Below are 27,147 nucleotides of genomic sequence, written 5' to 3'. Positions count from 1 at the left end.
TCACATTTTAAGATACACTTTTTTTTATTTTTGCTATTGATTCATTGCTGCAAACTCTCTTTCATCGTCACTCAAATTTTTGCCTTATCATACCATTTTCCTGATTACTTATATTGAACAGAAAATTGCTTAAGGACACGGTTCACCAATGCAAGAAAAAGAAAAGCAACAAACACTCCTTGTGGGAAAATAATATTGCTAAATTTAAAAAAATTAATAATAATTAATAATAATGCAATATTAATTAATAATTAATATTGCAAAATTAGTAATTAATTGTAAAGCACACACAGAAAAAAAAGTATTTGGGCAGAGAGACTTTTAAAATTCCAAAACGACAAGAGTTAAAGTTGCCAGATTATGCGATAGAATGCGACTGTTTTACAAGAACTTGGATGGAAAAAGTGCTGACTTCTCAGCACTATCTGGCACGATCTTGGCAACAACTCATTATAAGGGCTAATTAAAAATAAGCGAATAATACTCCTGAAAACTATTGATGCAAAAGAGGGATGAACCATCTGCCAGAAGATAACAGTTTCTTAAGGAATGATACATTTTTGAAAAAGCAAAACTGCAGATGGGCAGGGCCGGATTTACCTACTTGCCGTCCATGGGCCGCTTGTATTTTGCTGCCCCTTCTCATTCGTTTTGAAACATCAATAAAGACCATCAAGTGAACAAAGTGTTGGACAATTTTTTTGCGAAAGCTCTGTCAATACTACTAGCAAAAGTTAAGTTTCGTAAACCTATCTCTGTGTGGTCAAGGCCTTCCATTTCCAAGAAATGAACGAAAAAATTATGAAAGAACAAACATAAATGTAGTTTAATAATTTTAACTTCCGCTGCCGCGCCGCGCTGACTGCACTGTGTTTGGCGCAATGCGTGAAGTATTCCTACGGTCTTGGAGGCGCTGTGCGTTTCACGCCGACCGCTGTTGGACGCGCTGTGTTTGACGCAATGCGTGAAGTATTCATGCAATCTTGTAGGCGCTGTGCGTTTCACTACGACCATTGCTGACCACACTATGTGTTCAACGCAATGCGTGAAGTATTCATACAGTCTTGTAGGCTCGTCTCGATAGACGATCAAATTCCCAAACCAATTACCATCGAAGTGTCGGGAGTCATCGGTCTTAAAATCATTAATTTGCTTAGTTTTAAAATGAAAACTTGGCAGAAATGTTTCTTAAGGCACTCCATTCTGATCAAAAGACGGCTCGTCCAATTTTGATCAAAGAGGACTGTTGCATGGTGACCATCCGTCATCAAGTGGTCTACTTTGATCAGAATTGGTTCGGAATTTGATCGTGTATCCAGACCTATAGGTGTTTCATGCCGACCGCCGCGCCGAGGGCTTCTCCTTTTCATCTCAGGTCCTCGTCATCATTGCTGTTTGCGCCGCGCCATTCCAGGCCAAATTGCGTGTTTGGTTTCTCTCTTAACTCGACTAATTAAAGGTGCTGTCTCTTGTATCACTGAAAGACGACGAAATTAGAAATTACTATACTCTCAGGAAATGAGAGATTTTGTCGCATTTTCTCGTATGTAATTTTTTTTTTGAATCCTATTTTTTTTATACACCTACATTTAAAAAAATTGAAGAATTTGGCGCCATGGGCCGCGGCTCATGTGGCCACCCCCTAAATTCGGTCAAGATGGGACAAAATACTGCTCTGGAATCACTGGAATTCTCGGAAAATACGAGATGATGTACCAAAAAACTGTGTCTGCAGAGGAGAAAGAACAGAGGAGAAAGAAGAGAGGTACTTACATCCATCAAAAAATGAAAATATTTTCTCTGAGAAGTTCAGTCTTGGAGGCACTCCTGATACGATGTCAAATAAGACAAAGGCAAAACCAAGTCCGAACACGATTAATTCGAAAACAGCTGTGATAGATAGGAGCAACATGAATGGCACGAAATATTTTGGTTGACTCTGAAAAATAGAATGAAAAATTACGATAAAAAAATAAATAACTAAAATGATGGCACAACTTTTATGCTTCTGCGAGAATGTCTCCAAGAAATCATCAGCATCAATTGCCTGATTAAAAATGAAATTTAATGAGGTTAATGCTCTCTTCCCAGGTAAAATTAGAATTTTTACAAATTATTCAACCTAACTGAAAACTGAATTTAACAGGAGGTCTGGTTTTTCTTCATTTTGGGAAATCCTGATGAAATCCTAATTTTTCCTGATTTTTGACTGCTAAATCCTGACTTTATAATTTTTCCAAATCCTGATTTTTGCGGAGAAAAATTAAAATTCCCGCATAAGCGTATGCGAGACCAGAACTCTGGAATTAGGCGAATGTAACTTCACAAAAATAGCTCTATAAAAAAATTCGATTGGACGCCCGACTTTTCTCAAATCCTGATTTTACTACCGATTTTTCCTCAAATCCTGATGAGATCGGGATTAAATCCTGATTGAACTCAAATTTTGATAGAGTGACAATAAATTGTGATTACAGAGAATGATAGATGTTGTCTATCCACTGACTGTAGACGCAGAGGGATCCTATTATTGAAATAGGTTGCAATTTTTCTTTGCATTTTTCTTGCATTCATCTTTCGGTCACATGGAACTTGCTTTATTTATCGTTTAAAATCGGCATTCATTGCCCAAACGCTGAAGAAATATTGCAATTTCACTGCATCATTTTCGTTAGACTCATTATTGTAAGCTGCTTGAAGAGTAGTACAAAATTAAGTAAAGGAAAAAAATAATGTATTAATTGGCGTTTATTTAACAATGAGATTTACCTTATGTACTCCGACGATGAGAACAAACGCTGTTATCAGACAGGCTAAGCTCATTACAATAGTTCCAAAGAGTTCCAGATCTGATATCACCGGACCTGCAAAACACATGCATACGAGGATTGGTAAAATAGTTTTTCCATGGAGTTAAATCTTAAAAAGTCCAATAATGATGGAATGAATGCTAATATAATTATTTTTTTTTTCTTTAAAATACAGAGAACTAATTTTACATCCAAAGGTACATTCTTTCTCCTAGAACGGAATCGAAATAAATTCAGTTAACAATAATAATGACTGTGTCCCGATATGTTGAAGAAAGATATTTTTTGAAATCTTTTCTTTATCTTAAAAATTGAAAGAATAGAGTTTTGCAATGCGCTAATGTGGCCGGTTTAAAAACTTTTACGGTAGATATTCTTTATTTTTGTTTGAAAAAACATAAAAAAATTAAATATTGGTTCATTGCAATTCAACGGCGAAAGTTGTAAGGAAAAAATATGGCCTAATCGTTCAAAAATTGATGATTTCAGCGATTTTACGTCGATAAAGTACCTAGTTACTGAGTCACAACTTCATCTCAAGGCATCGCAATTTTTCCATTGAATCGATGGCTAAGGTCAAAAATTTCGCATCTTGGATTGCAACGTTGCAAATCTCCGTTCCTTCTTCAGTTTTCTTCAAAAGAAAACTAACGATAGGTTTTCTTGAATTTTCTTCATTAATTGAAACATGGAACATTGAATTGATGGCTGAGGTCAAAAATTGCGCATCTCCGATTGCAACGTAGCAAATCTCCGCTCCAATTTCAGTCTTCAAAAGAAAACTAACGGAAGGTTTTCCTCAAGAGAAGAGCAAAGACAGGTTTATTGAAACGTCTCCCAGACGTTTTCCCTGATTTCCCTGACATTTCCCGGTCCTCCAGGTCGCTAAACACCCTGCTGACTTTTTCCGGTCGTCAGAAATCCCCTGACTTTCCCGATTTTCCAAACTGCCGGCAACCCTGCCTCTCTTCTGTGCGGCATCAGTCTTCAATTCAAACCAGTAGAAAACTGGATTGTGACGCGAAACGCTTTCCGTTGAACGTGCTGATGCAACATCCGCTGCTCCACTTCCGCAAGACGGGCACGGGCTTATCAGTGAAAGCCTTATCAGCGAATGGGGGACAAAATCCGAGTGGACACCGAATCGGCTATCAGTGACAACATGGTCGCCGATAAGCCAAGCGCCACGGCTGCCGGATAGAGGCCAGCGAGTCGATTAATCGATATTGAATGATCCTGCTCGATACACCCCTATCTTGGCAGTGTTAATTGTCGATCAAGGTCATCCGCAGTAGCGTGGCGTGCTTTGCGATACATCGATTGATTTGCCATTTAAACCTATGGAAAAGGATCGATAAACAGGGTGTTTGCAACGAACACTTCGATAATCGATTCTTTACCACAGCCTCAAATGAGGAAATATCGATAGAGCCTCGCCACGGATATGCTGTTCACTATAAACGCGTCCTCCATTTTTCATCCCCATTGGCGTATGATAGGAGTTCTACAACTTAAGTCTGTTAGACTATGGTTGTTTCATTCCGTATGGACGGGTGACCCAGAGACGGCTATGACGCAATATTGGGGCCCGTTCCTTCCAGCCGGGCGCCGCACAGTGGATCGAGTCGATTAGAGAGGTCGGACATGAAATTTTTGACTAAAATTGCAAATTTTGATGTGTATCTCGTAACATTTTGAATTTCAAGGGGTGATTAAAGCAAACGATTTCACAAGGAAACCAATGGAACTACATTTAGAGCCTCGAAGTTTTGTGTGAACGGAATGGACCACTAGACAAGGTACGAATTTAAGCATTTCTGATACAGGTTTCTTAACTACCTAGAATTTCACGTAGAACACGATTCGCGCGACGAAAATTACTGAGACCAACTCCTAATGAAGATATTTACGTTTTTATTCCGCATTGGTTACGTGGATTTTGAACTGCCCGCTCACAAGAAACTCAAAGCTCTACGTGAGTCAGTTCGAGCACTACAACGGTTTCAGCAAGCTTCTCAACCGAGCAATGTTCATTTCCCACCATGTCTTGTTCAAACTATAAGCAATTTGCTATAGCTGAGTCAAAGCGTCAAGATTGAGGTCGCCAGATTTTTACATCACAGAGACTGTTATGATAACGTTTAGCGCGCGATTTGAATCACGTAGAGCATTGAGTTTCCATGAGCGAGTGGTTTGAATTCACGCGCCAAGAATCATTATATATCTTCGTAAGGAGTTAATATCGGTAATTTTCATTGTGCGCATCGTGTTCTACGTGAAATTTTGATTATGAATGCATCAGAATGCTGAAATTCGTACCTTGTCTAGGAGTCCACACTGAAACAAAAACTCCGGCGGTGGGAGCCTCAAGACATACCGTCCGTTCTGGGCTCAAAGACCGAAAATTCCGGCTGCTGGAGCCGTAGCTTCGGCCTCTGAACCCGGAGTAATCGAAGCTACACCTCCAGCAGCCGGAATTTTCGACCTTTGAGCCCGGAACGGACGGTATGTCTATATAGCCCATAATTGCGGCTCTCACGGCCGGAGTTTTTTTCAGTGCATAATAGGCCTTCAAAGTTTCCAAATTATGTCCGACCTTTCAGATCGACTCGATCCACTGTGCGCCGAGCTGGGCAGCGGGGCGCGCATCCTCCAGAAACAAACAATGGGGCTCGTCATCCGTTAGTTGTCGGTCATTGTCTTGCGGTAGCGTTATCAGGACGCTTGCGGCACGTCTACACGGACGGACGAGCGTCTATCAGGAGGACTGACATCTATATCAGTACAAGAGTGTGCAGTGTGCCGACAAAAAGCGTTTCGGCACCTCAAGCCGACAAGCCCGGGGGCTTATGTTATCGGGAGTTGGTGCGGGTGCGCCCCGGGATTATCGGGTGTAAGACGGCCTGCGCCTGCCTCCCTCTTCCACCCGGAGTGCCTCGTCGTCCGTGGTTTCAGCAGATGCATAAATACACAGAAAAAACTTGAGTGGATCAATTGAAAACTTCAGCTACACTGGAAAAAAAACACATTGGATCTAGAGTCTAAACTCTTGAAAACATTGACAAGAAAAAGTGCTCTTGATTCAATCAGATTTAAGCTTAAGTCAAGCACCAAGCCTCTTAATTTGAGCGGATTTCCTTTTGATTTAAGCTTAAATCTGATTGAATCAAGAGTCCTTTTTCTTGTCAATGTTTTCAAGAGTCTGGACTCTAGATCCAATGTGTTTTTTTTCCAGTGTGCATAATACACAGAAAAAACTTGAATGGACCGGTTGAAAACTTCAGCTACATCAAAAAGATTTGTTTCTGCTAAAAAATGGCTCAAAAATATTCAGAGTGTCTATGAAAACAAACTGACCAGAGATCACTACTTCTTCAGCACTTTTTCAGTACATTCCCAAGAAATTCAGTACCTCCTCAACAGAAAAATTCAGTACTTTTTCAGTACCTCTAATTAACGAAATTCGAAAATTTTCAATTTCTCGCCCAAATTGCGACAAAAATGACAAAAAATGAAAAAAATTCCGAACCTTTCTGCGGAATTTCCGCACATTATCAGTGCTTCCGGACCGCCCTTAAAAATCAGTACTATTTCCGGAATTTCCGGACTTGTAGACACCCTGAACATAGGCAGGGGGCGCGCAAAGAGTGTACGCCCCCCCCCCCTTCCGTGCGCCTGAAATCGATACATCGCGAAGCACACCACGCCACTGCTAGAGATCGCGCTTTTCCACAGTGAGAAAACTTGCCTTCATGCCACGCTGGCTGCTACGCAAGCGAGAAAAGTTGAAAACAAACTGTTAATGCCTTTTAAAGGCAATGACATTGCCGGTGAGTTAAGTTGATTTGGCCCATTACTATTACGTGTATAGATTCGAGCGCTGGACGAAAACGAATGCGGAAAATGACGCAGTTTCTGTTTTCTTGGACCACGGCCGGCCGTAGTCGCCTCGTCGCGGGGCTTCAACTGGGAGAGTCCCAGTGCCAACTTTCAAGCGTTGTCGCTCGACGCACAGTGGCTCGAGTCAATTAGGAAGGTCGGACATGAAATTTTTGACTAAAACTGCAAATGGACCACTAGACAAGGTACGATTTCAGCATTCTGATACATGTTTCTTCACCAAAATTTTACGTAAAACACGATGCGCACAACAAAAATTACCGCAATCAACTCCTTACAAAATATTTAATAATTCTTGATGCGTGAATTCAAACAACCCGCTCATGAAAACTCAATGCTCTACGCGATTCATATCGCGCGCTAAACGTTATCATAAGAGTCTCTGCGATATAAAAATCTGGCAACCTCAATCTTGACGCTTTGGCTCAGCGATAGCAAATTGCGTATAGTCTGAACAACGCATGGTGGGAAATGAACATTGCTCGATTGAGAAGCTTGCTGAAACCGTTGTGGTGTGCGATTTGACTCACGTAGAGCTTTGAGTTTCTTGTGAGCGGGCAGTTCAAATTCCTCGTGACCAATGTTAAATAAAAACGTTGATATCTTAGTTAGGAGTTAATTTCAGTAATTTTCAATGCAAGAATCGTGTTCTACGTTAAATTCTGGTTAAGAAACATGTATCAGAATACTTGAATTAGTACCTTGTCTAGTGGTCCATTTTGATGTTTATTTCGCCACATTTAAAGTTTCAAGGGGTGCTTCTTCAGTGCATTTTCACAAGGAAAGCAATGGAACCACTTATAAAACCTCAAAGATTTGTATAAACGGAGTTATAAGCTTTTAAAGTTTCCAAATTTTGTCGGAGCTCTCCTATTGACTCGATCTATTCTACTGTGCGACGTGCGAGGGCACGTTTTAATTTGCTTTTCCTTGACTTTAACCGATGACATTTCATCTGTGGGGGTTCTTGAAAGTTGGCAACACTGTTTTTCTTCCATTAAAATGTATGTATAACAATCGATTCTTGGTGATTCTAAAATCGATATTTTGAGTGGAGTTAAATGGAGGAAAAACAGTGATGCCAACTTGCAAAATCGCCACTGATTTTAACGAAGTTCAAATTGAAGGAGAATGAGAAAAAACCTAAATGTTTGATGGACTTCTCTTAAATTTTTATGCGCGTTGGGGAAGTTTTCTCTCTATTTGTCTCAATTTGCACGATGATCATTTTCTTTCATACGGTGTACTTTCATACTCTGGCAACGTCGATAGTAGCGCCTGGATGCAATTATTGAAACTTTAGAGATGTTTGTATAACATGCGAAAAATTGAAGGCGCTTTAGGTCTCCTGCCTCTTTGCCCTAGCAGCGACCCACGCGCTGTATAAGCCGCTTGGCAGGAAGTCCCGGAAGGTTCTTTTCGAGTCTCGGTGACCTAGTTTCAACGAGACGTCAACCGAAGTTTTTTATTTAAAAAAAAAAAAATTGACAGATACGGTATTCTTCCTTAGCACGGTAGAAAAACGTTCCGATATGACGCGAGGCCTTGAAAATAAACTAAAACGGAGGGCTGAGATGACGTCACAGCGTGTTTTCCTCCGCTTATAATTTCAGCTAAAACGAGTGTGAAGACAGTATGGAAACGCACGCCGCGGGTAGAGCGCACACCGTTGCCAATTTTATTGAAACTATCCGAGTTCCGTTTCACTCTCTGCCGTGCTCAGAAAGAACGCCGTATGAACATTCGAGAGTTGCCAAATTTTCCCCGATAAAATGTTCATTTTTGAGGAAAATTGTCCATATTTTTCCTTGAAATTTTCTGACTTTTTAGATCAAATTACTAGAGTCCCTTTATACTGAGAGTAAAAACGATGCAAATCCATTTCTGACTGGCTCCCGTATTTAAGGTCTTCACAGTGTCACAAACGGGAATAAAGATTACATTTTGATCGATTGCAAAGATTATAAACTGGAATAGACCGGAGAATTAGGGGTACGGCAAGGAAAAAATGGAATGAGAGAGGCAACGGAGATAGGAATTCGGGAATGGGTTGATCAAAGATTACAAAAAACGTCCGATTTGTGTCATCTTTGTTTCCGTTTGTGACATCCATATAATAAGCCGCAATAGTCTCAACTCTCTCTGTAAAGGGACTCTACAAATTACAAGCAAAATTACCTGAGAAATTGGACGTATTTCTACCAAACGGAACTAAGCGCCAATTTGAGTTCCTTTTGAGGAATTTAGAATCCCGGATAGCGAGTTCTGTCAAACGGACCTAAGCGCCATGGAAAAGCATTGCGAGTATAGGACGGAATAAGCCGGACGCCAGATTCCGCCGCCAATCCAAGCCCCCCTCTACCTTCCTCACCCTATGGCGCTTAGGTCCGTTTGATAGAAATACGTCCAATTGGAAGAAAAATATTCACAAATTTCTCGAAAATTAGTGATTTGTCAACGGAAATTTGGCAACGCCTGAAGGCTCATACGGCGTTTTTCCTTAGCACGGCAGCGTTCAGCAGAATTTTGACAAGGCTGGAGCGTGCTTCACGCACGAGCAGCAGCGCGCCGCCAATTATCGGGGCGGCACTTTGGCGTGGCGAAAAACGTGATGGTGAGCCGGGCGGGCACGCAGCGAGAAAAGTTCCTCGAGTGACATCTCTGTTGGGTGTATCGTGTAGCATGTTCCGCGGAAAATTTACTTACTTCCATCGTCCAGGACTGGTGGTATATGCGTCCCGGCCAACACTTGCACGGCCACGTTCGCTAGGATTGATGTGAGCAAAGCGTGCGCTACCTGAAACAAACAAACGAAATAATGAAGATTATAATCAAATTGTTTGATTTTTTGAACCGTAGCTGTAAGGCTTTCTGAGCTGGGAAGCTTCCTCAGCTATGAAACTACCATCCCGACATACCTATTGAAGAATGGGCCGGATGAAAACAAAAATTCTGCGAATCGCGTAAATCGCATGCTCTGCTGCTGTTCACTATATTACATTTCACAATAAGAAACCACTATCTCTGGCTCTCCCATAAAAGCACACAGGGAAACCCATGGCATATATGGATTGCATTTAGCAAAAAGGAACCAGCGCAATTACAGTGTTTTCAAAATTGTGCAACTTTTTCTTTCCTTTTAACAATGCCTTCCTTTTCCTTTTTACTCAATATATTTACAGTCTTAAAATTTACGAAATTATTTTCCTTTAAAATTAACAATTTTTGGTGGGAAGCAAAAAATACTTGCTATTCTGAGAGATTTTTTGAATAACTGGACTACATTATGCAATAAGGAAATATAATTTCTGACTTATTCATAAAAACACTTACAAGCATCAGAAAACTAATGGTACATACGTTTTTTTCTGAACTGAGCCAGAATTTGTAGTTCCTAATTGCAAAATGTGGTCCAATTATGAAGAATAAACATTTTTACAACACTGTGATCGTGCTGGTTCCTTTTTGCGAAATGGGATCCAAATGTTGTTTCCAAAATGGGCCAGAAATAGTGGTATTTTATTGCAAAATGTAATACATATATCAATCCCCCCAAAAATTCGAATCTTCCGATGCGGTGCAAATGTTTTTGCCTAATCATTCAAATCATCATATGACACTCATATGAACACACTACGGCATGGCTGTGCAGTGCATTTGAAGTGGGAAGCTTAAACTTAAAAGGTTAAAAATTTCCGCATTTTTAAAAATGCGCAAATTTTTAACGCAGATTGTGAAGTTCAGACTTTTTCTGATGAGCTCTTTCTGATTTTTAGGCTAATTTCTATGAGAAACTAAGCTGTTTTTCGCTCAGGCGAAAGTTTGCAATTAACAGACCCATCGCAGTGAAAAACTCACAACTCATCGATGAAATGCTCTGAATTGTTGTTCATATAAGTAGTCTCTGACTACTTAGCCGACATGAACCGTGCTAAGAAGAAACGCTGTGCGCACATTCAGACGCTGCCTCTTTGGATAAAATATGACTTCTCTGGGAAACGATAGAATATTATGCTTCAAAATCAATGACTTTCACTCGTATAATTCCGCGCATTGCGTTTGGTGCAATGCGAGAAGTATTCACGCAGTCTTGTAGGCGCTAACATCCCCGACGCTGACCGCACTGTTTGGTGCAATGCATGCAGTATCCCTGCAGTCTTGCAAGCGCTGATATGAGTTAGACGCCGATCGCACCGTGCTCGGCGCGATTATTCGAACTCGCGTTGAGTCGCGACGTCTTCGACGGTTTAAGTCTTCGGCAATCACTTAACTCGTTTGCTTTGTCTGAAAATCTCCGCCTCTACGTTATTTTTTAAAGGAGTACAGATTGACATCATCCCTTAAAGTTTTTGCAGAATTTTCTTCGCACAGAGCAGAAAAATCACGGCAGTTTTAAAGAATTTCCGTTGAGTGGTTTTCTGTTTAAAAAATAAAGTATGATAGAAAATCTGTGAGGTTACAAACCGAGTTATAAGATTGCTGACTTACACCGTCGGTTTACTTCTGTAACGTTGCAAAAGGAGATCCGTGGCTTCGCACTTCGGTCATCGATTTGTTTATATCTCGTTCAAAAGTTGATATCCGAACTTCGCGTTGTTTGAATATAGTTCGTTTACGTGAAATTTTGAAGTACCCTTCCGCCGTAAAGCCATCATCCACGGCGATTTCCATGACGACAAACGCCTCGGGCAGTCGAATCATCAGCTGACCAAAAAAAAGCGCCTCGAAATAACGAAAAATCGCGCATCTCCTGATCACTGGAAAAAAACACATTGGATCTAGAGTCCAGACTCTTGAAGCATTGGCAAGAAAAAGGACTCTTGATTCAATCAGATTTAAGCTTAAATCAAGAACCCAGCCTCTTAATTTGAGCGGATTTCCTTTTGATTTAAGCTTAAATCTGATTGAATCAAGAGTCCTTTTTCTTGTCAATGTTTTCAAGAGTCTGGACTCTAGATCCAATGTGTTTTTTTTCCTAGTGATGGGACGAACGGGATAATCGATCTCCGAAAGGGAGCAAGGAAAGCGGGACTCGCCGCGCGATCCCTCTATGTTTCCGGCCATCGGGGGACCGGGACGGTCAAGCCGATACAGCACTACACGTGCCCGGATCGGCCCGGCGGTCCCTGCTAAATTTTGACCCGAAGGATCGGGCTTACGGAATTATATTTTGTGATGATGATGATGATAATGATGATGATGATGATGATGATGATGATGATAATGATGATGATGATGATGATGATTGAATATTTAATTGAAGGAGTTGGGCAACGTTTAAATGATCATACGGCGTTTTTTCTTAGCACAGCAGATCTATACAGGAGTGTCGAGGAGGCTCCGCTCCAGTCATAGAACCTTCGACAACCATAATTGGTCCGTAATCTTCGCCACTAGACGAGATAAATCCAGTTGGGTGATTTTATGACGTCGTTGATCTTCGGGTCGTGCTCGTCACACTGTTCTTCATTTCACCGTGGCGATGAAATGAATGCTTGCGACGAAAGAAGTAACGTTTTAGCGTGCGTTTATACATTTTCAGTTGCACGTTCCTACGGGGATCTCCTAAGTCTGCGGGGTGAGAAGTTCCTGAAAAATCGGGTATCATCTGAGAAAGCCATGGAAAATCCTAAAGAGTCAGAAAAAACCTAGAGCAAGCGGGAAAGAACTCGCTCACCAAAATTTCAACTATCAATTTTGAGAAAACTTCACTACCGCTGAGACGATTCTCGTCCTTCGTGCTTTGTCATCAGAAGCACTAAATAAAGATGTTACAGATTAACCCTCTCTCTATGGCATGAATTAATTTTGGATCTGAGATTTTGTAGCTTAAATAAAAATCATAGAGAACCAATTTTTTTTCAAAAATTTTTTTGGGAAATAGTTATTCAAAAAAAAGGAGAAAAACTAACGAGAACTTGCAAAATCGTGCCACGGAGGGAAGATTCCATTTTTAAAAACCCAAAATTACGTTGTCACGAATTCCTAGCGTAATGCCATAGAGGGTGAATCTATTCTAAATATGTTAAGCCTCTCTCCGTCATCTTTTATATTATTATTTTTTCTATTTTACAATTTTAGTACATGAGAAGCTTTTGTTGAGCTGGTGTGCAATTTGAACACATTGCCACTGGCATACTAGAATTCTACAGGCAGGTTTAAAACAAAAAGCGCTCCGTATCGGCCGAGCGCTCAAAATAATGTCTGGAAAACCCTAGTACGATATGGATGTGTATGATAATAATATGATGATCCACACTACCCATATTGATTCCCTTCATTTGCGGATAATTTTTGTTTCTTTTCTTTTCATTTAATATTACTTTTTTGGAGGGAGGGAGGGAGGGAGGGGGGCAGAAATGCGACGAAATGAAACGGGGATTATAAAACCGCGGGAATACATCGTCGCTTCTCTGACGTAAGCTACCATGCTAAGGAAGAACGCCGTATGAACATTCGAGAGTCGCCAAATCTCCTTCGATAAATGGTTTATTTTGGAGACAAGTTGTGGACACTTTTCCTCGAAATTTTCCAGAATATAGGGTGAAATTGCGAACAAAATAATCGGACGAAATTGGAAGAATGATGTTCATAAGTTTAACAGGAAATTCGTGTTTTATCAAAGGAAATCCGGCAACGCCTGAAGGTTCATACGGCGTTCTTCCTTAGCACGGCAGTAAGGGCGTATCTCGATTTCCACATGAGCCCCAGAGAGCATGGATTTACATGTAAAACAGGGCTCACGTGCATATTGGGACACGCCCTTACGTCTGAGAGTCGTCTCGGTTTGAGGGGAAATTGGCTCGGGGCTCGACCGGGGCATCCGGTCCGAGTTTGACGTTTGACGTTTGACGCGGCGCACTATGGTCCCAATTCACTTTTCAGTGATCAAAAATCATAGCGGCTCTCCGTTTGAGTATAAATACATTTAAGATATGTTTTCCTCATGATTTTGATGCGCTGAATCCGAATTTGACATCCGCTTGTCCCTAAGAAATCAGTTGCAAAAGTTACTGTCATTTTTTCACATAAATTACAAACTGCCATAGGATTGGCTTGTGATACTTGCTTAGATTGGATGAAAACCATGCGTTCATTGCACATACATGTACAGTACATGCAAAATTAAGGATGTTTTAACTTTTTGACACCCCCCTAATTTTTTTTTTTTTTTTTTTTTTTTTTTTTTTTAAGGAAAACTAAACTGAAAAAAATGAAATAGATCTAAAATTCATTTGTATTTTAAAAATGTCGAAATAATGCTTCAGAGAAGACTTTTCTTTATGTTGATTTGACGGGAAACGCAAATCGGGTACATAACAATGTTGAAGAGCGGGGGTGCAATATTGTCACGTTAAGAAAAATTCAATCAACAATCGATAAATATTCGAGGAGTAAGAAATTTTACATCAATAGGTACTTTCTAGGATTGAAAAGAGCATTTTTAAAGATAAAACCGCGGAACGGAAAACTTTTCAAAAAATCTCAAAAAGTAAGGGGAACCAAATTTTTTTCGAAACGGTCAACCTCAAAAAATTTCATAGAAGCTACATAAGTGCGTCTCTGTAGATGCAAAAGTGCTTAGCACGTGTTAAGCCTGCAACTATAGGTGTTTTTCAGGGCAAAAAATTGAGTTTTTCTGGGGCAAACACGTAGTCACGTAAAAAATTCAAATTTGGTCGAAAAACCAGGCGGAAGCAATTATTTTTGGTTCGGTTGCCTTTCTAAGGATCTGCAGAAACGACTTAAAAGTGTCTCTGGAGGTGCCAAATGTCTCAGAATATTTTTCGATGGGCTTTCCAGGGTTGTAAAACAGTATTTTGAAGGAAACACGCAGGTACGAAAAAGATTCAAAATTCGTCCAAAAAGCAAGAAGAGCCAACAATTTTTGGTTTAAAATCCTTCTTAAGGATTCATAGAGACTACTTAAGCACGTTTTTGGAGGTGTCGCATGCCTCAAAAAAGTTTAAGACGACTGCAGATTGATCGATGGCTAAACTTGCCAAATACCGTTATTTCAGCCACCGACTTAGAGACCTAGTAAATTCGATTTCTCGAGAAAAAGCAAACCAAAGCACGAAATATTTCTACTGTAGCTTCCCAAGGATGTGTAGAAGCTCCCTAAAGGTGTCTTATTAGGTGACCTTTGGTGACTTTTTTTTAAAATGAAAGTTCGTGGGAAAAATCGGCATTTTTCTATGAAAAATAGGTATCCAACTTCTACCTTGTGTGGGATGTGTCAGAATGCCTCGGAGAAAAATTGTAATTAGTGCGTTACAATCCTTTTAGAGTCTTCTACAAAATGGTATAAGCAAGAATTCTGAGAGACCATTTCATGATTCAGGAGAGGCTCCGAACGCTTTGTTAGAAATAGCCACTTCACGGGTCAGAAAATACGTATCCGACAATTTGCACAGTTTGTGACACTTTCAAAGTGACTAGAAATTTTTTTGAGGTATACTACGTGTAGTTTATGACCCGTAGATACTATATTTATCAATTTTGACTTGAAAAAAAAATGTCGTCCAATTTTATAAATATCGATTTTTGAGCGCTCCCGAGCGGATTGGGACCATAGTGCGGCGGCCAGCGCAGCGCATCCGGGCCGCGCCGATATTCTGCAGTGCTAAGGAAGAACGTCATATGATCATTTGAGAGTTGCCAAATTTCCGTCGATAAATGGTTATTTTTGAGGAAAGCTATGATTATTTTTCCCAGAAATTTTCAGGAACTTTAGAAGAAATTACGAACAAAATTATCTGAAAAATTGGAAGAAAATATTTACAAATTTCCCCGAAAATTCGTGATTTACCAAAGGAAATTTGGCAACGCCTGAAGGTTCATACGGCGTTTTTCCGGCACGGCAGTATTCTCGCCGTTTTTCCGTTCTAGCCCAATTACACTTTCATATCTGCACAATTACCCGGGCGTCATATTTTTGTCTTCTCACTCCGCTCCGCCCGGCCCCCGCCCGGGTGGCGTTGGCGCTTCCAGCGCCGCGCGATTTTCCGATGCCGCACAGTGGATCGAGTCAATAGGAGAGGTCGGACAAAATTGGAAACTTTAAACGCCTTTAACTCCGTTTATACAAAACTTTGAAGTTCTAAAGTCGTTCCATTAATTTCCTCGTGGAATTTCCCTCAAGAAGCACCCCTTAAAGTTAAAATGTGGCGATGAAGACATAAAAATTTGCAGTTTGAGTCAAAAATTTCATGTCTGACATCTTTAATTGACTCGATACACTGTGTGGCGCCCGCCTTAATCTAATTTTTGTTTACTTGGCACAAGGTGAAGGGTTCAAAAACAAATCGAGGAAAAATCGGAAAAGCACCGTGGAAAGTTAGGAGAAGAGCGGTTTTGCTACGGACCGAAATGAGCTTCGCTTTGGATTTAAGTGCCTCTGGCAGTTATTGACTTGAAAGATTTCACGATCCTGATTCTCCTGAACGAAAGGGTCCATCGCTGTTAAGTCTGCCGCATTTGCCTTCATTTAAGATAATACGCAAAACGAGCTCCCAGGAGGCCGAATAGTGGTATCCTAATTTCAATCGGACTACACTTTCACAAAGGTACTATGTCTCGGAGGGGTCCATCAATTTTGAGTCGCTCGAATGGATTTTCCTTCATTTCAGAGAGTAGACAAAACGAGCTTCTACACGGCCGAATTGTGGTATCCTAATTTCAACTGGACTACATTTTCATAAAGTATTGTTGTGATTGACGAAATTGCTGATAAAGGATATTGACCACATGTGAACAAATCAGCGCTTATCATGAATTCTTCTTTTCCAAAAATAACGAATGTCCCACAAAACTCAATTTTGGTTCTTTGAAATACTGACTCATGATGATTAGGAAAGAAAATAGTAGAAAAAAGGCCCCTTTCCATCCGACTATATTAATAAGCACTATTGAGTCACAGGGATAATGAGTAAACTACATGGTCTTGATTCATTCATTTTGTTTGAGGTCTTTATCAACAAGTCAACGAGATGATGCCCCGTCCAGTTCTAGCTTATACATTTCTCCTTCTTCTTTTTTCAGTGGAATTTTTGATTTCTGATAATTTACTTTTGATTTCTGATAATTTACTTTTGTTTCTTTTGATAAGGAGAAAGAGAGAGACAGAGCACTGGGAAAAATGAAGTCTCATTGCGTTCGGGAGAATAGGCAACAGAGCAATGCAATTTTGCGAAAGTTCTGCAGAAAGTAATACATCAAGGGCCAAGATTCAGATACGATCTTTCTCTTTAAAATTTAAGATTTAGGTAAAAAGATTACTGGATGAACTACAATCAAAAATTAATTAAAATTTAACTATTGGAGGTAAAATTTTTCGCTAGGTCTGAAAATGTCAAATGCGAAGCTAGGGCGAATGCCTACATACATTCCTTAAAGAGATGTTTTACATGAATTTCACCTCAAGCACGATGTAGGGCGGAGAAAAGTCAACCGCACAAGAGGTTATCTAAGTGGCCTCAAGCGTATTTTTGAAAATGATTATTTATAACTGTCTGAATGATCATCTGCTATGCATACTATTACGTATATTGTTGACATTTCTCGGCGTTAAATTTATTCTGACTCACTTGCACCAAAAGCCGACCAATGAGATGGATATTTTTTTTAAAAAACCGTGAAGGCCGATGCAATAAAATAAAAGAGTATAGATTTTTTTTTTTTTTGGACCAACGATCGATTCTGAATGACGGTGCGGCTGAGGAAGGGTCATCTGGTGAAATTGACAAGTGACGAGGGGGGAGGGGGGCTCTAGGCTCTTACCACTTGCGAGAAGAAAAAAACCTTCAGATTAAAAATTTTGGCGGATAAAGCTTACGATTTAAAGGGGGCGGTGTGTAGAATTGATGAACTTTTTGAACTTAATGCCTGAAAAAGCTCCAAGGAGGGCAGGCATGAGGCAAGGAGGTGTACAATTTCTTCGCACAGGATTTATTTCGACAGAAAAATTCCACGCGCTTCCATCACACTACCTACCGTCCAAAGTTCTGACCTCGTGAATTAAAGATACGCCAGGATTTCAAAGTTAAACTTTTTGAACTTCGGAAAAATTGGATGATATACATGGGAGTAAAAATAAGAATTGAAAGTATAACAATAAAAAGTATAACAATTAATCAGAATATGTTTAATGCTCACTGTTATTCCCATTAAACGATCTAATTTATTGAAATTCATTTTTCTTACTCATTCCTGTATTCGTTTGGAATATCTTCCTCTTTGCCATTTCTACTTCTCCTTTCCTTAAATTCCATTCAATCGGTCCTTTAACTTGACATATATTTCGTCTAAATTAACATATGGCACAGCGTTGCCTAATAGTGCATTGTATGCAATGCTGTCGGCATCGTTTGTGCGCGAACGACATTCGCGATGATTGTTAAACGTATAATCGAGGCTAAAAATGTGCGCGAAAGCTATGCACCGTGGCGCCAAGACTAGTAACCCACGACCCAAAGCTTCGGATCATGCACGCACTAGGACACGGCCAATGAACCTGCAATCACGTCCGTAAGTGTAACCGACTCGGCGGTACACGAAAGCGACAATAAGTTCGGATAACGACCCGACGATACTGCCGTGATAGCGAAGAGAGCAGTAAGTTTATGCTGGGATGAACCTCGAGACACATAAAAGCATACGCTAATCATGGCTCATACAGAAATGCACTTACTGCTCTTTTAGCGAAGAGATAGCGAAGAGAGCAGTAAGTGCATGCTGGGATGAACCTCGAGACACATAAAAGCATATGCTAATCATGGCTCATACAGAAATGCACTTACTGCTCTCTTAGCGAAGAGATAGCGAAGAGAGCAGTAAGTGCATGCTGGGATGAACCTCGAGACACATAAAAGCGTATGCTAATCAGGGCTCATACGGAAGTGCACTTACTGCTCTCTTAGCTATCACGGCAGGATAGTGCGGGCTCGGATCATCTCCAAACGAGGAGACTGTTCGCAGCGAAGCGGGTGTTGTGACACCTTCTAACAGTCAACTCTGGCATACGAAGGGATAACGCCGCATGAGCCTTCAGACGTTGCTAAATTTCTTTTTATAAAATACGAATTTTCAGGGAAATCTGGGAATGTTTTGTCTTCAATTTTTTAGGGAGTTTCATTGAAAATCGGATCTTAATCCTCCATGGCACAGCAATACGAGTTCGGAACAACGATTTTTGGGATTTTTAAAAATTCACTGGTAAAAAAAACCTCTTGGACCAATGCCGCATTGCATTGACTTAAGAGTGCAGTTTCTTGTCGCCGGATTTAAGAGTCTTGAGCTCTTGTTTCAAGCGGATTTTGCATTGATTCAAGCGGATTTTGCGTTGATTCAAGCGGATTTTGCATTGAAACAAGAGTCCAGACTCTTAAATCCGGCGACAAGAAACTGCACTCTTGAACCAAGAGGTTTTTCTTTTTACCAGTGTTGAATCTTTTCTCTATGGCGCAATTTTGCAAATTTTCATTAGTGTTTTCTTTTTTTTCAATAACGATTCCCTAAAATTCAAAATTTTGAAAAATGTACTCTATGATTTTGAGCTACAGAGCTACAGCTACAGATACATGAGCTACAAAATAGATTATCCTTCAGAGTCTGAGATTCAAAATTATAGTGGAACTGTCTGAAAATTTTAATACAAAAGATGGAACTCTCCTTAAAAATTAACATTTTATAGGAGAAAATTTGGCAACTCTCGAGTGGTTCATACGGCGTTTTTCCTCAGTAAGGCAGACCTGGCGCCCAGTGGAGACGCTGACGCTGCATTGGGTAGTAAATTGCGTTGTCACGCGGCAGTCAACAAAAGGCGTTGCTGAACTGATACACCATAATTCCATAAGTTTACTGAGTTTCAGTCCCATGTTTCCGTCTTTTCTGTCGTTTAAGGGATTTTGAGAAAAAATGTGAATCCAAACAGGAGCAATGAGTCGGCTGCTAGTTGCCAGAACATCATCAAGTTTTTAAGAAAATCCGATCGGTCGAGAGACAGACTATGAGGGGGGAAAATTACTTTGCCACTTTCGAATGTGTGAGGAGACAATGTAAAATTATACATATTATTGGCATAATTTTCATCCAGTACCCCAAGAAAATCTGCTCTGGGGCCCGCTATGTTACCTGGTCCAGCCGTGGGACCCAAGAGAGGTTGTGGGGGCCTGCCTGGATCAATCAGGGTGTCTAAACAGGCTGGCCAAAAATCAGTACTTTTACAGTACATTCCCAAGAAATTAAGTGCCTCCTCAATAGTAAAATTCAGTACTTTTCCAATACCTTCAACTGACGAAATTCGAAAAATTTGAATTTTTCGCTCAAATTGCGACGAAAATGAAAAAAAGTCCGAACTTTCTTGCAAAATTTCCGCACTTTTTCGGTACTTCCGGACCGCCCTTGAAAAATCAGAACTATTTCCGGACTTTCCGGCAATTCCGGACTTGAAGACACCCTGCAGATTTTTCCTGACTAAAATGACAAAATTTCTCCAACTATTCACATCAACAATTTGCATGGGTAAAACTGAAAAGGAAAAATTTCTAACATTTAATTAACTGACATTGCGATTCTCCTTACTTGACATTTTTCCTGTATCCACTATTTGGAACGTTAGTCCGAGCATTGAATCTCGAACAAGACTGAGAAAATTTAATAGTTTATACAACCCTGATTTTTTTTTTCCAGGTTTCAGATTTAGATTCCCAGTCTCTTTGATAAAATTCCGCAATTCTTCTCTAATATGATGTAACTCCTTGACGATTCCTGCTCCCCGGAACTGTAGCTACCCTACCAACCTGACGAAAGTGGCAGCAGCGCATCGGAGCTTCAGCGCTTGTCGCGACCATAAGACGTGAACCCGTTTCGTGATCTTGTGATGGCGATATGGTTCACGGAGTCACCCGATGGGCTGACCGCTGACCTATAAACCACCCTTGTAACCAGGGAACATTTCCTGGCTGAGGCGACTGCGACAACACGCGGAAAACTAGGGAATGGAACGACTCGTGCATTTCTCATCATGGGCTGGGAGCTGGGAGGCTACGGGCTCAAATTGACAAGCTCGCCTTACGTATTCTGCTTACCTATGCGACGCCGTGTTGGCGAGACGCTGATTCACATTGAAAGTGTATACCACGGTTCGCCGTAGACTTGAGATATAAATACCAAAATTGCCGAAAAGATTTGTTTCTAACTTCAACACAGCTAAAAGAACAGTGATTTCCCTCAGGAATGATTGAAAAATTATGATAATCGCATTGGGAGCGTTTGAAATTCACTCCTGACTGGACCGCGTTTAGCAGAAAGGAACCGAGCCACATCAGATACTGCCAAAAATAACCGGGCATAGGTAAGCAGAATACGTAAGACGAGCTTGTCAATTTGAGCCCGTAGCCTCCCAGCTCCCAGCCCATGATGAGAAATGCATTTTTTACGAGAGACCGTTTGTGCGGATGCCTTTGAAAATGTTAAGGAATTTGCCTCGTACTATGCAGAAAATAGAGAACGTGGAGAGTTTATGTCTGGACGGATCTCATTATTTTTAGCCAATCCACAATAATCAAGTATCAAAATACGATCCTGTGACCAGCGCCACTAACCAATCGTGAGAAAAAATTCAGGTCGATTCGTTAATGTTTGGAGCGTGCATGCATACCTCCCTATATAGACAAAAACCGCGATTCTCCGTTGATCAAGATGGCAGGATTTCTGCCTACCGTGCGCCGCAAAGTGGATCGAGTCAATTAGAGAGGTCGGACATAAAATTTTTACTATAACTGCAAATTTTGATGTTTATTTCGTCCGTTTATTTATGTCGTGGAAGCTTCGTCCTATTTTAAATTGTAAGAGGTGCTCCTAGGAGGAAATTTCACGAGGAAACCAATGAATTCACTCTTAGAACGTCAAAGTTTTGTATAAATGGAGTTATAAGCGTTCAGAGTTCACACATTTTTCCGGCATCTCCTATTGACTCGATCCATTGTGCGCCAGGCGGTCTCCACGCGTCTTAGGAAGATGCGCCCACCGTTGCGTCGCGACGTCCGTTTCCAAAAGGCGTCGCGACGTCCGTTTCCAAAAGGCGTCGCGACGTCCGTTTCCAAAAGGCGTCGCGACGTCCGTTTCCAAAAGGCGTCGCGACGTCCGTTTCCAAAAGGCGCCGTGCCGCGCAGCAGCATGTGGCCAACCACATTTAACAGGAACGTCAACTCCCGGAGTCGAAGATTTATTCGTTCAGCGGTCTAGCCACAGAAACACTGCCGAGCACGGGAAGAACGCCCTAAGAACATTTAGACCTCACGAATTTTCCTCGATGAAATATTAATTGTCCTCGAAATTTTCAGGTATTTCCAATTAAATTGCGAATAAAACTCTCTGGCAAAGAGATAAATCATTACGAGATTTTCTATGAATTCGTACTTTATCGAAGGGACTTCGGCGACGTCTGATGGCTCATATGACTTTTTTCTTCAGTGCGGCTAAGTGTTCGCGGTTCCGACTACGTTCCATCGTCCGATCACAACCGCAGGTTGCTTTTCGGCGAATAGATACGATCCACAATCGACCAACGGATTGATGGAGTGGGAAGTTGTAGGTTTGTACCCACTGACGTCACAGAATTCAGTCAGAAGAGCTGGAAGCGGGGCTCATTAACTTGGTGGACGGGAAATCTCTAACCCCATTACTAAAGAAAGAAAAAAAGAAAAAAGAAAATATTTCAACTGAATTCCTGGTTGATTTTGGTGCCATCCAGAAGGAGCTGCTCGCCGTCCGGTTGACGCCGTCACACTCCGTAGCCGCCGGGCAGGTCCCTGGTCTGTGCGCCAGGTGTAGCTGCGGTGGGCGGTTTAGCGCGCCGCACAAGACCTTGGGTCCGGGGGTAGTCGTCTCAGGGATTTCCAGATACGGGTCTACGCGACTTCGTCGGAAAGGATTACCCCCCCCCCCCCCCCCCCCCCGTGGTGGGAAAGACTCCGGTCCGGTACACTATACCACGCCCGCGCACTTTGAGAATTGAGAAGTGTGGTTGCGCCGGTCAGAGGTCTACCTGACCAACACTTCTGGCTGGCGTCAGATCAGGAGTACAGATGGAATCATTCTAATTTTTTTCGCGAATCTGACCATTTTGAATCCAAGGTTTACTCTAGTTGGTTGGGACCACGCAATATTCGAAGAGATTCGAAGAGATAAGAAATTCGAAATTTTTCTTTCTTTTTTTAAACTCCTTTTTCTATTCCTTCATTTTAGGCCAAAATGGAGAAAACAAACAGCGCTTATTAATTGTTGAGGCTTTGGCATTTAGAGTCCGAAATTGAAACTAATTTCAGGTCCGAAAACCTTTTGGCACCTCCAACGGATGAGAGGGCTCCTCCAATACCCCCTAGATTGACCATACCTAAATATTCGGAACTCATCTGCAAGTGTGTTAGTGCATCAGGTTGTGAATTTTTACACAGGGCCTTATGGGACGAGGTGAATAAGTGAAATTAAGTGTTCCGTCAGATGACTGGTGTCCTTAAGTGATCTTATCTTACAAATTTAACATTCATGGAACATAAGTACCAATAGTTTGCCACTGAATCACTTTCCTAGCACAGAATTTAAAACATTCAAGTGGATAACCACATCCCCTTCCCCTCCTCTCTATTCCCTTGACGAATGCAGTCCCTAAGTATTATGTACTTCCACTATTTACGTTTAACCGCCAAAATTCAGTGCATTCGAGGCTCTTAGATTTGAATTTTATGGGAAAAAATTCTTCTTCCGTCAAAATACTTGTAGTGGTAAAAAATAGCTTTCTTCGTAGGTTTTCCCCATAAGAGCCGTGTAAAAAGTTACAATAACCTGATGTACCATGACTTCCAAACGAATAATTAAGTATGGTCATCTAGGGGGTATTAGCTCTTCGTACATGTCCAGTTGTCATCTCGACTCCAGGCCACGCGACTGATTGGACGACAACGCGGACTCGACCGCAACGACGACAAGGACCGCGGAACGTCAAGACGCAGACGTCATTGCGTCAAAATTGCGTGAACGGACGGACGGAAAGTTCGAGTGCCCGAAACTGAGCGTCCACTTTAATCGACGATGAGGGCCCTCGGATTGAAAGCGTCGAAACCGAGTCCGGGAGTCCTCCACTCCAACTCGGAACTCCTGATCGATTTTCGCCGGTGGCGCACAAGGCCGACTCCCAATCCCGGCCTCAAAACAATCCGAGCGGAATGAGAATGACACTTGCTGAGTACTTACTTACTGGATATTCCGACACGCCATTGGGCGCACCTTTATCGCCTACTGTTCACGCGCCGCGGATTGCTCGAGTGTATTGTCTCGGCTCTTATGTTTGCACTTTGCTCCAACAAATAATCTCCTCGGTGATTTTCCGATATAGGTAGAAGTCACTAACCCGTGGAGTTTGATCCTGGTTTTGTTTTGATTTGCCATTCTGTGCAGGCCCACCACAAGGAGGGGGAAGGGAGGGGGTACTGGGTCCCTGCACTGAAAAAAATAGTATGCTGCACCTAGGATGTCAAAAATGTGTCTGGTGATCCAAAGATGCTGCCTTTCCTGCCAACGCAGTTAAATTTACATTCACAGGCTGTAAAATTAACTGCGAGGGCAGTAAAGGCAGCATCTTCGGATCATTAGACACACTTTTGACATCCTAGGTGCTAAAACAGAATATTACTTTTTTCAGTGTGTTACCGAGACCCGCACCACCCGTGTCACACAACTTCGAACTAACATGGGGCCTTCAATGGGGCCCAGCCTTTGAAACTGGTACCAGGGCCCGAGATGAGATGTGGCAGGTCTGATTCTGTGACCCTAGTTTGACAAACTAGAATATTAACCCTCCATGGCATGAATTAGTTTTGGATCTCAGATTCTAGGGGACGCCAATCTATTTTGTAGCTTGCATATAAATAACAGAGTACCAAATTCCCCAAAATTTTAAAGTAAGGGGAATCAATTTTTCAAAAGAGAAAATACTAATGGAATTTTGCAAAATTATGGCACAGGGAAAGGATTCAATTTTTCCGAGATAGGTAGAAGTCACTAACCTGTAGAGTTTAATCCTGGTTTTGTTTTGATGTGCCATTCTGTGACCCTGGTTTGACAAACTAGAATCTTACCCCTCTAGGTATGGCAATTATGGCATGAATTGATTTTGGATCTCAGATTCTAGGGGACACTAATCTATTTTGTAGCTTGCATGAAAAACAGAGTACCAAATTTTTTTCCAAAATTTTAAAGTGCCCAGCGATGTCTCTTAAAAATAGGGGTGAAATCTTGAAATTGAATCAAATCAAGTCTGGCAGCGAGCAACTCCTGTCCGAAACTGACTCGGCGCTCGGAAGCGAACGTAATCTGATATTTGCCGAGTGTTAGGCAAACAAATCCATCTTTTCGGCACGAGTTCTAATACTGCCGAGCTACGGAAAAACGCCGTGCGAGCCTTCAGACGTTGTCGATTTTCCTCCGATGAAATACGAATTTTCGAGGAAACTGTTGGATACTTGCAGAGACAAGAGACTCTTCACTAGTATCTTGGAAATGGTGGAAGCTTTTACTTTCGGGACTTCAGCATTCAACTGTTGACTTACCTACATGGTTGATGTTTAACAACGTGTCGGCAGTTTCGTTTGGCAAACAAGCCGAAGTTTGGGAAACTTGTTTGGCTCATGACGTCACCCGAAGCTCATCATCCACCATATAGGTAGGTCAACAGCCGAAATAAGAGTGATGACTGTTGCTCCCTTAAAATTGACCCTGAGAAATTGTTGAATCCCCGAAAGTAAAAGCTTTCACCTTTCGTCAAGAGGCCAATGGAGGATCTCTTGTCTCTGGATATTGGTCTTCAAATTTTTCAGACAATTTTGTACGCAATTTAATCTACAGGGTGTCTACTAAAACAGGCTGGCCAAAAATCAGTACTTTCGGGGTACTTTTTCAGGACATTCCCAAGAAATTCAGTACCTCCTTAACAATAAAATTCAGTACTTTTTCAGTACATCCAATAGACGAAATTTGGAAAATTTCAAAAATTTGAATTTCCCGCTCAAATTACAACAAAAATGACAAGAAGTGAACAAATTCTGGACTTTCTTGCGGAATTCCGCGCTTTTTCAGTCCTTTCGGACCGCCCTGAAAAAATCAGTACTTATTCCAGACTTTCCGGAAATTCCGGACTTGTAGACACCCTGATCTAGGACATTCGAAGTTTTCAAGGACAAATATGCAAAACTCACCTCGGAAATACGCGTTTTATCCGGGGAAATTCGGCAACTCTTGAATGTGCGCTCTTATGCAACCGGGGGATCCTGCCGAAAAACGAGAGGGTCGTTTCCGGCGGCGCGTTTTTCCACGCACTTGTCTCGCTCGACGTCGCGACGCCTACGGAAGAAGATGAAGCGCGCCGCGACGCCGACGGACGGCGGATCCGGACGCAGACGTGATGTCATGCCGATTAGAAACTTGATGCGACCATCGCGATCGCGCAGGCATTAGCCGCGGCGAAAACTCCCGTCATCGCTGCAGAAAATCTTTAGTTGACCGACGCCGCGCCGCACAAAGGAGTGCGGTAGAAAGGGAGGTCCAACGTTCGGGTGTCTACTAAAACAGACTGGCCAAAAATCAGTACTTTTACCGTACTTTTTCAGTACATTCCGAAGAAATTCAGTACCACCTCAACAGAAAAATTCAGTACTTTTTCAGTACCTCCGATTGATGAAATTTGAATTTCCCGCTCAGAATGCGACAAAAATGACAAAAAAAGGGAAAAAATTCCGGACCGATTTGCAGAATTTCCGCACTTTTCCAGTACTTCCGGTCCGCTCTTAACAAATCAGTACTAAGTCCGGACTTTCCGGAAAATCCGGATGAAAAAAGCCGTTCCCTCAGATTACTCAATTGACTTTTCAGGCTACGTTTATATGTTGAGCCAATCGATATCGAGGAAATCTCAACTGTTCGATGAATCGAATACGATCCATACTGGGGCTTTTTTACGTTTATTTCGTTACATAGTAACTGCTAAAGGATGTAAGACGTGGAAATTTCCCGGAAAAATCAATGGGACTGCTTTTAGACGTCTACGTTTTGTATTTATCACAGACAATTAATGGGTGAAACAAAATTGTTAAATCAGCGATTTAATTTTTTTCGTGTAATTTCCTGTAACGTAAAAACGAAGATTTAAGCGTTTAAATTGTCCACACCATGTCCAACCTTTCCCATTGACTCGCCTCATTGTGCGGCGTCTCCACGCGCCGCGAGTTTCAAGAGCTAATCACCGTATACCTCGGTTGTCCAATTTTGGGCTTCCGACAGAAGCATCTTCTGGATAAACGCCTACCCAGAGAAATTCGGGTGGGATTAGAACTATTGCAAACTTTGAATAAAGCGAGAAAAGGACAACAGGGTCTACTGC

General features: G+C 41.5%; 1 protein-coding gene across 1 annotated transcript in view; it reads right to left on the bottom strand.

Moving 5' to 3' along the window:
- LOC109032750 (uncharacterized) overlaps positions 1–27,147 on the bottom strand; it is a 47,528-nt gene that overhangs the window by 2,635 nt on the left and 17,746 nt on the right. The window contains exons 3-5 of the mRNA XM_019045027.2: positions 9,417–9,507; positions 2,770–2,864; positions 1,774–1,939 (exon numbers count right to left, since the gene is read on the bottom strand). Of these exons, the coding sequence (XP_018900572.2) occupies positions 1,774–1,939; positions 2,770–2,864; positions 9,417–9,507 (352 nt within the window). The remainder of the gene's footprint in view (positions 1–1,773; positions 1,940–2,769; positions 2,865–9,416; positions 9,508–27,147) is intronic.

This window comes from Bemisia tabaci, chromosome 7 (genome assembly GCF_918797505.1).
Source record: "Bemisia tabaci chromosome 7, PGI_BMITA_v3".
Classification (NCBI taxonomy): domain Eukaryota; kingdom Metazoa; phylum Arthropoda; class Insecta; order Hemiptera; family Aleyrodidae; genus Bemisia; species Bemisia tabaci.
Note: the sequence above shows the minus strand (reverse complement) of the source record. Positions and strands in the feature narration are given on the sequence as shown.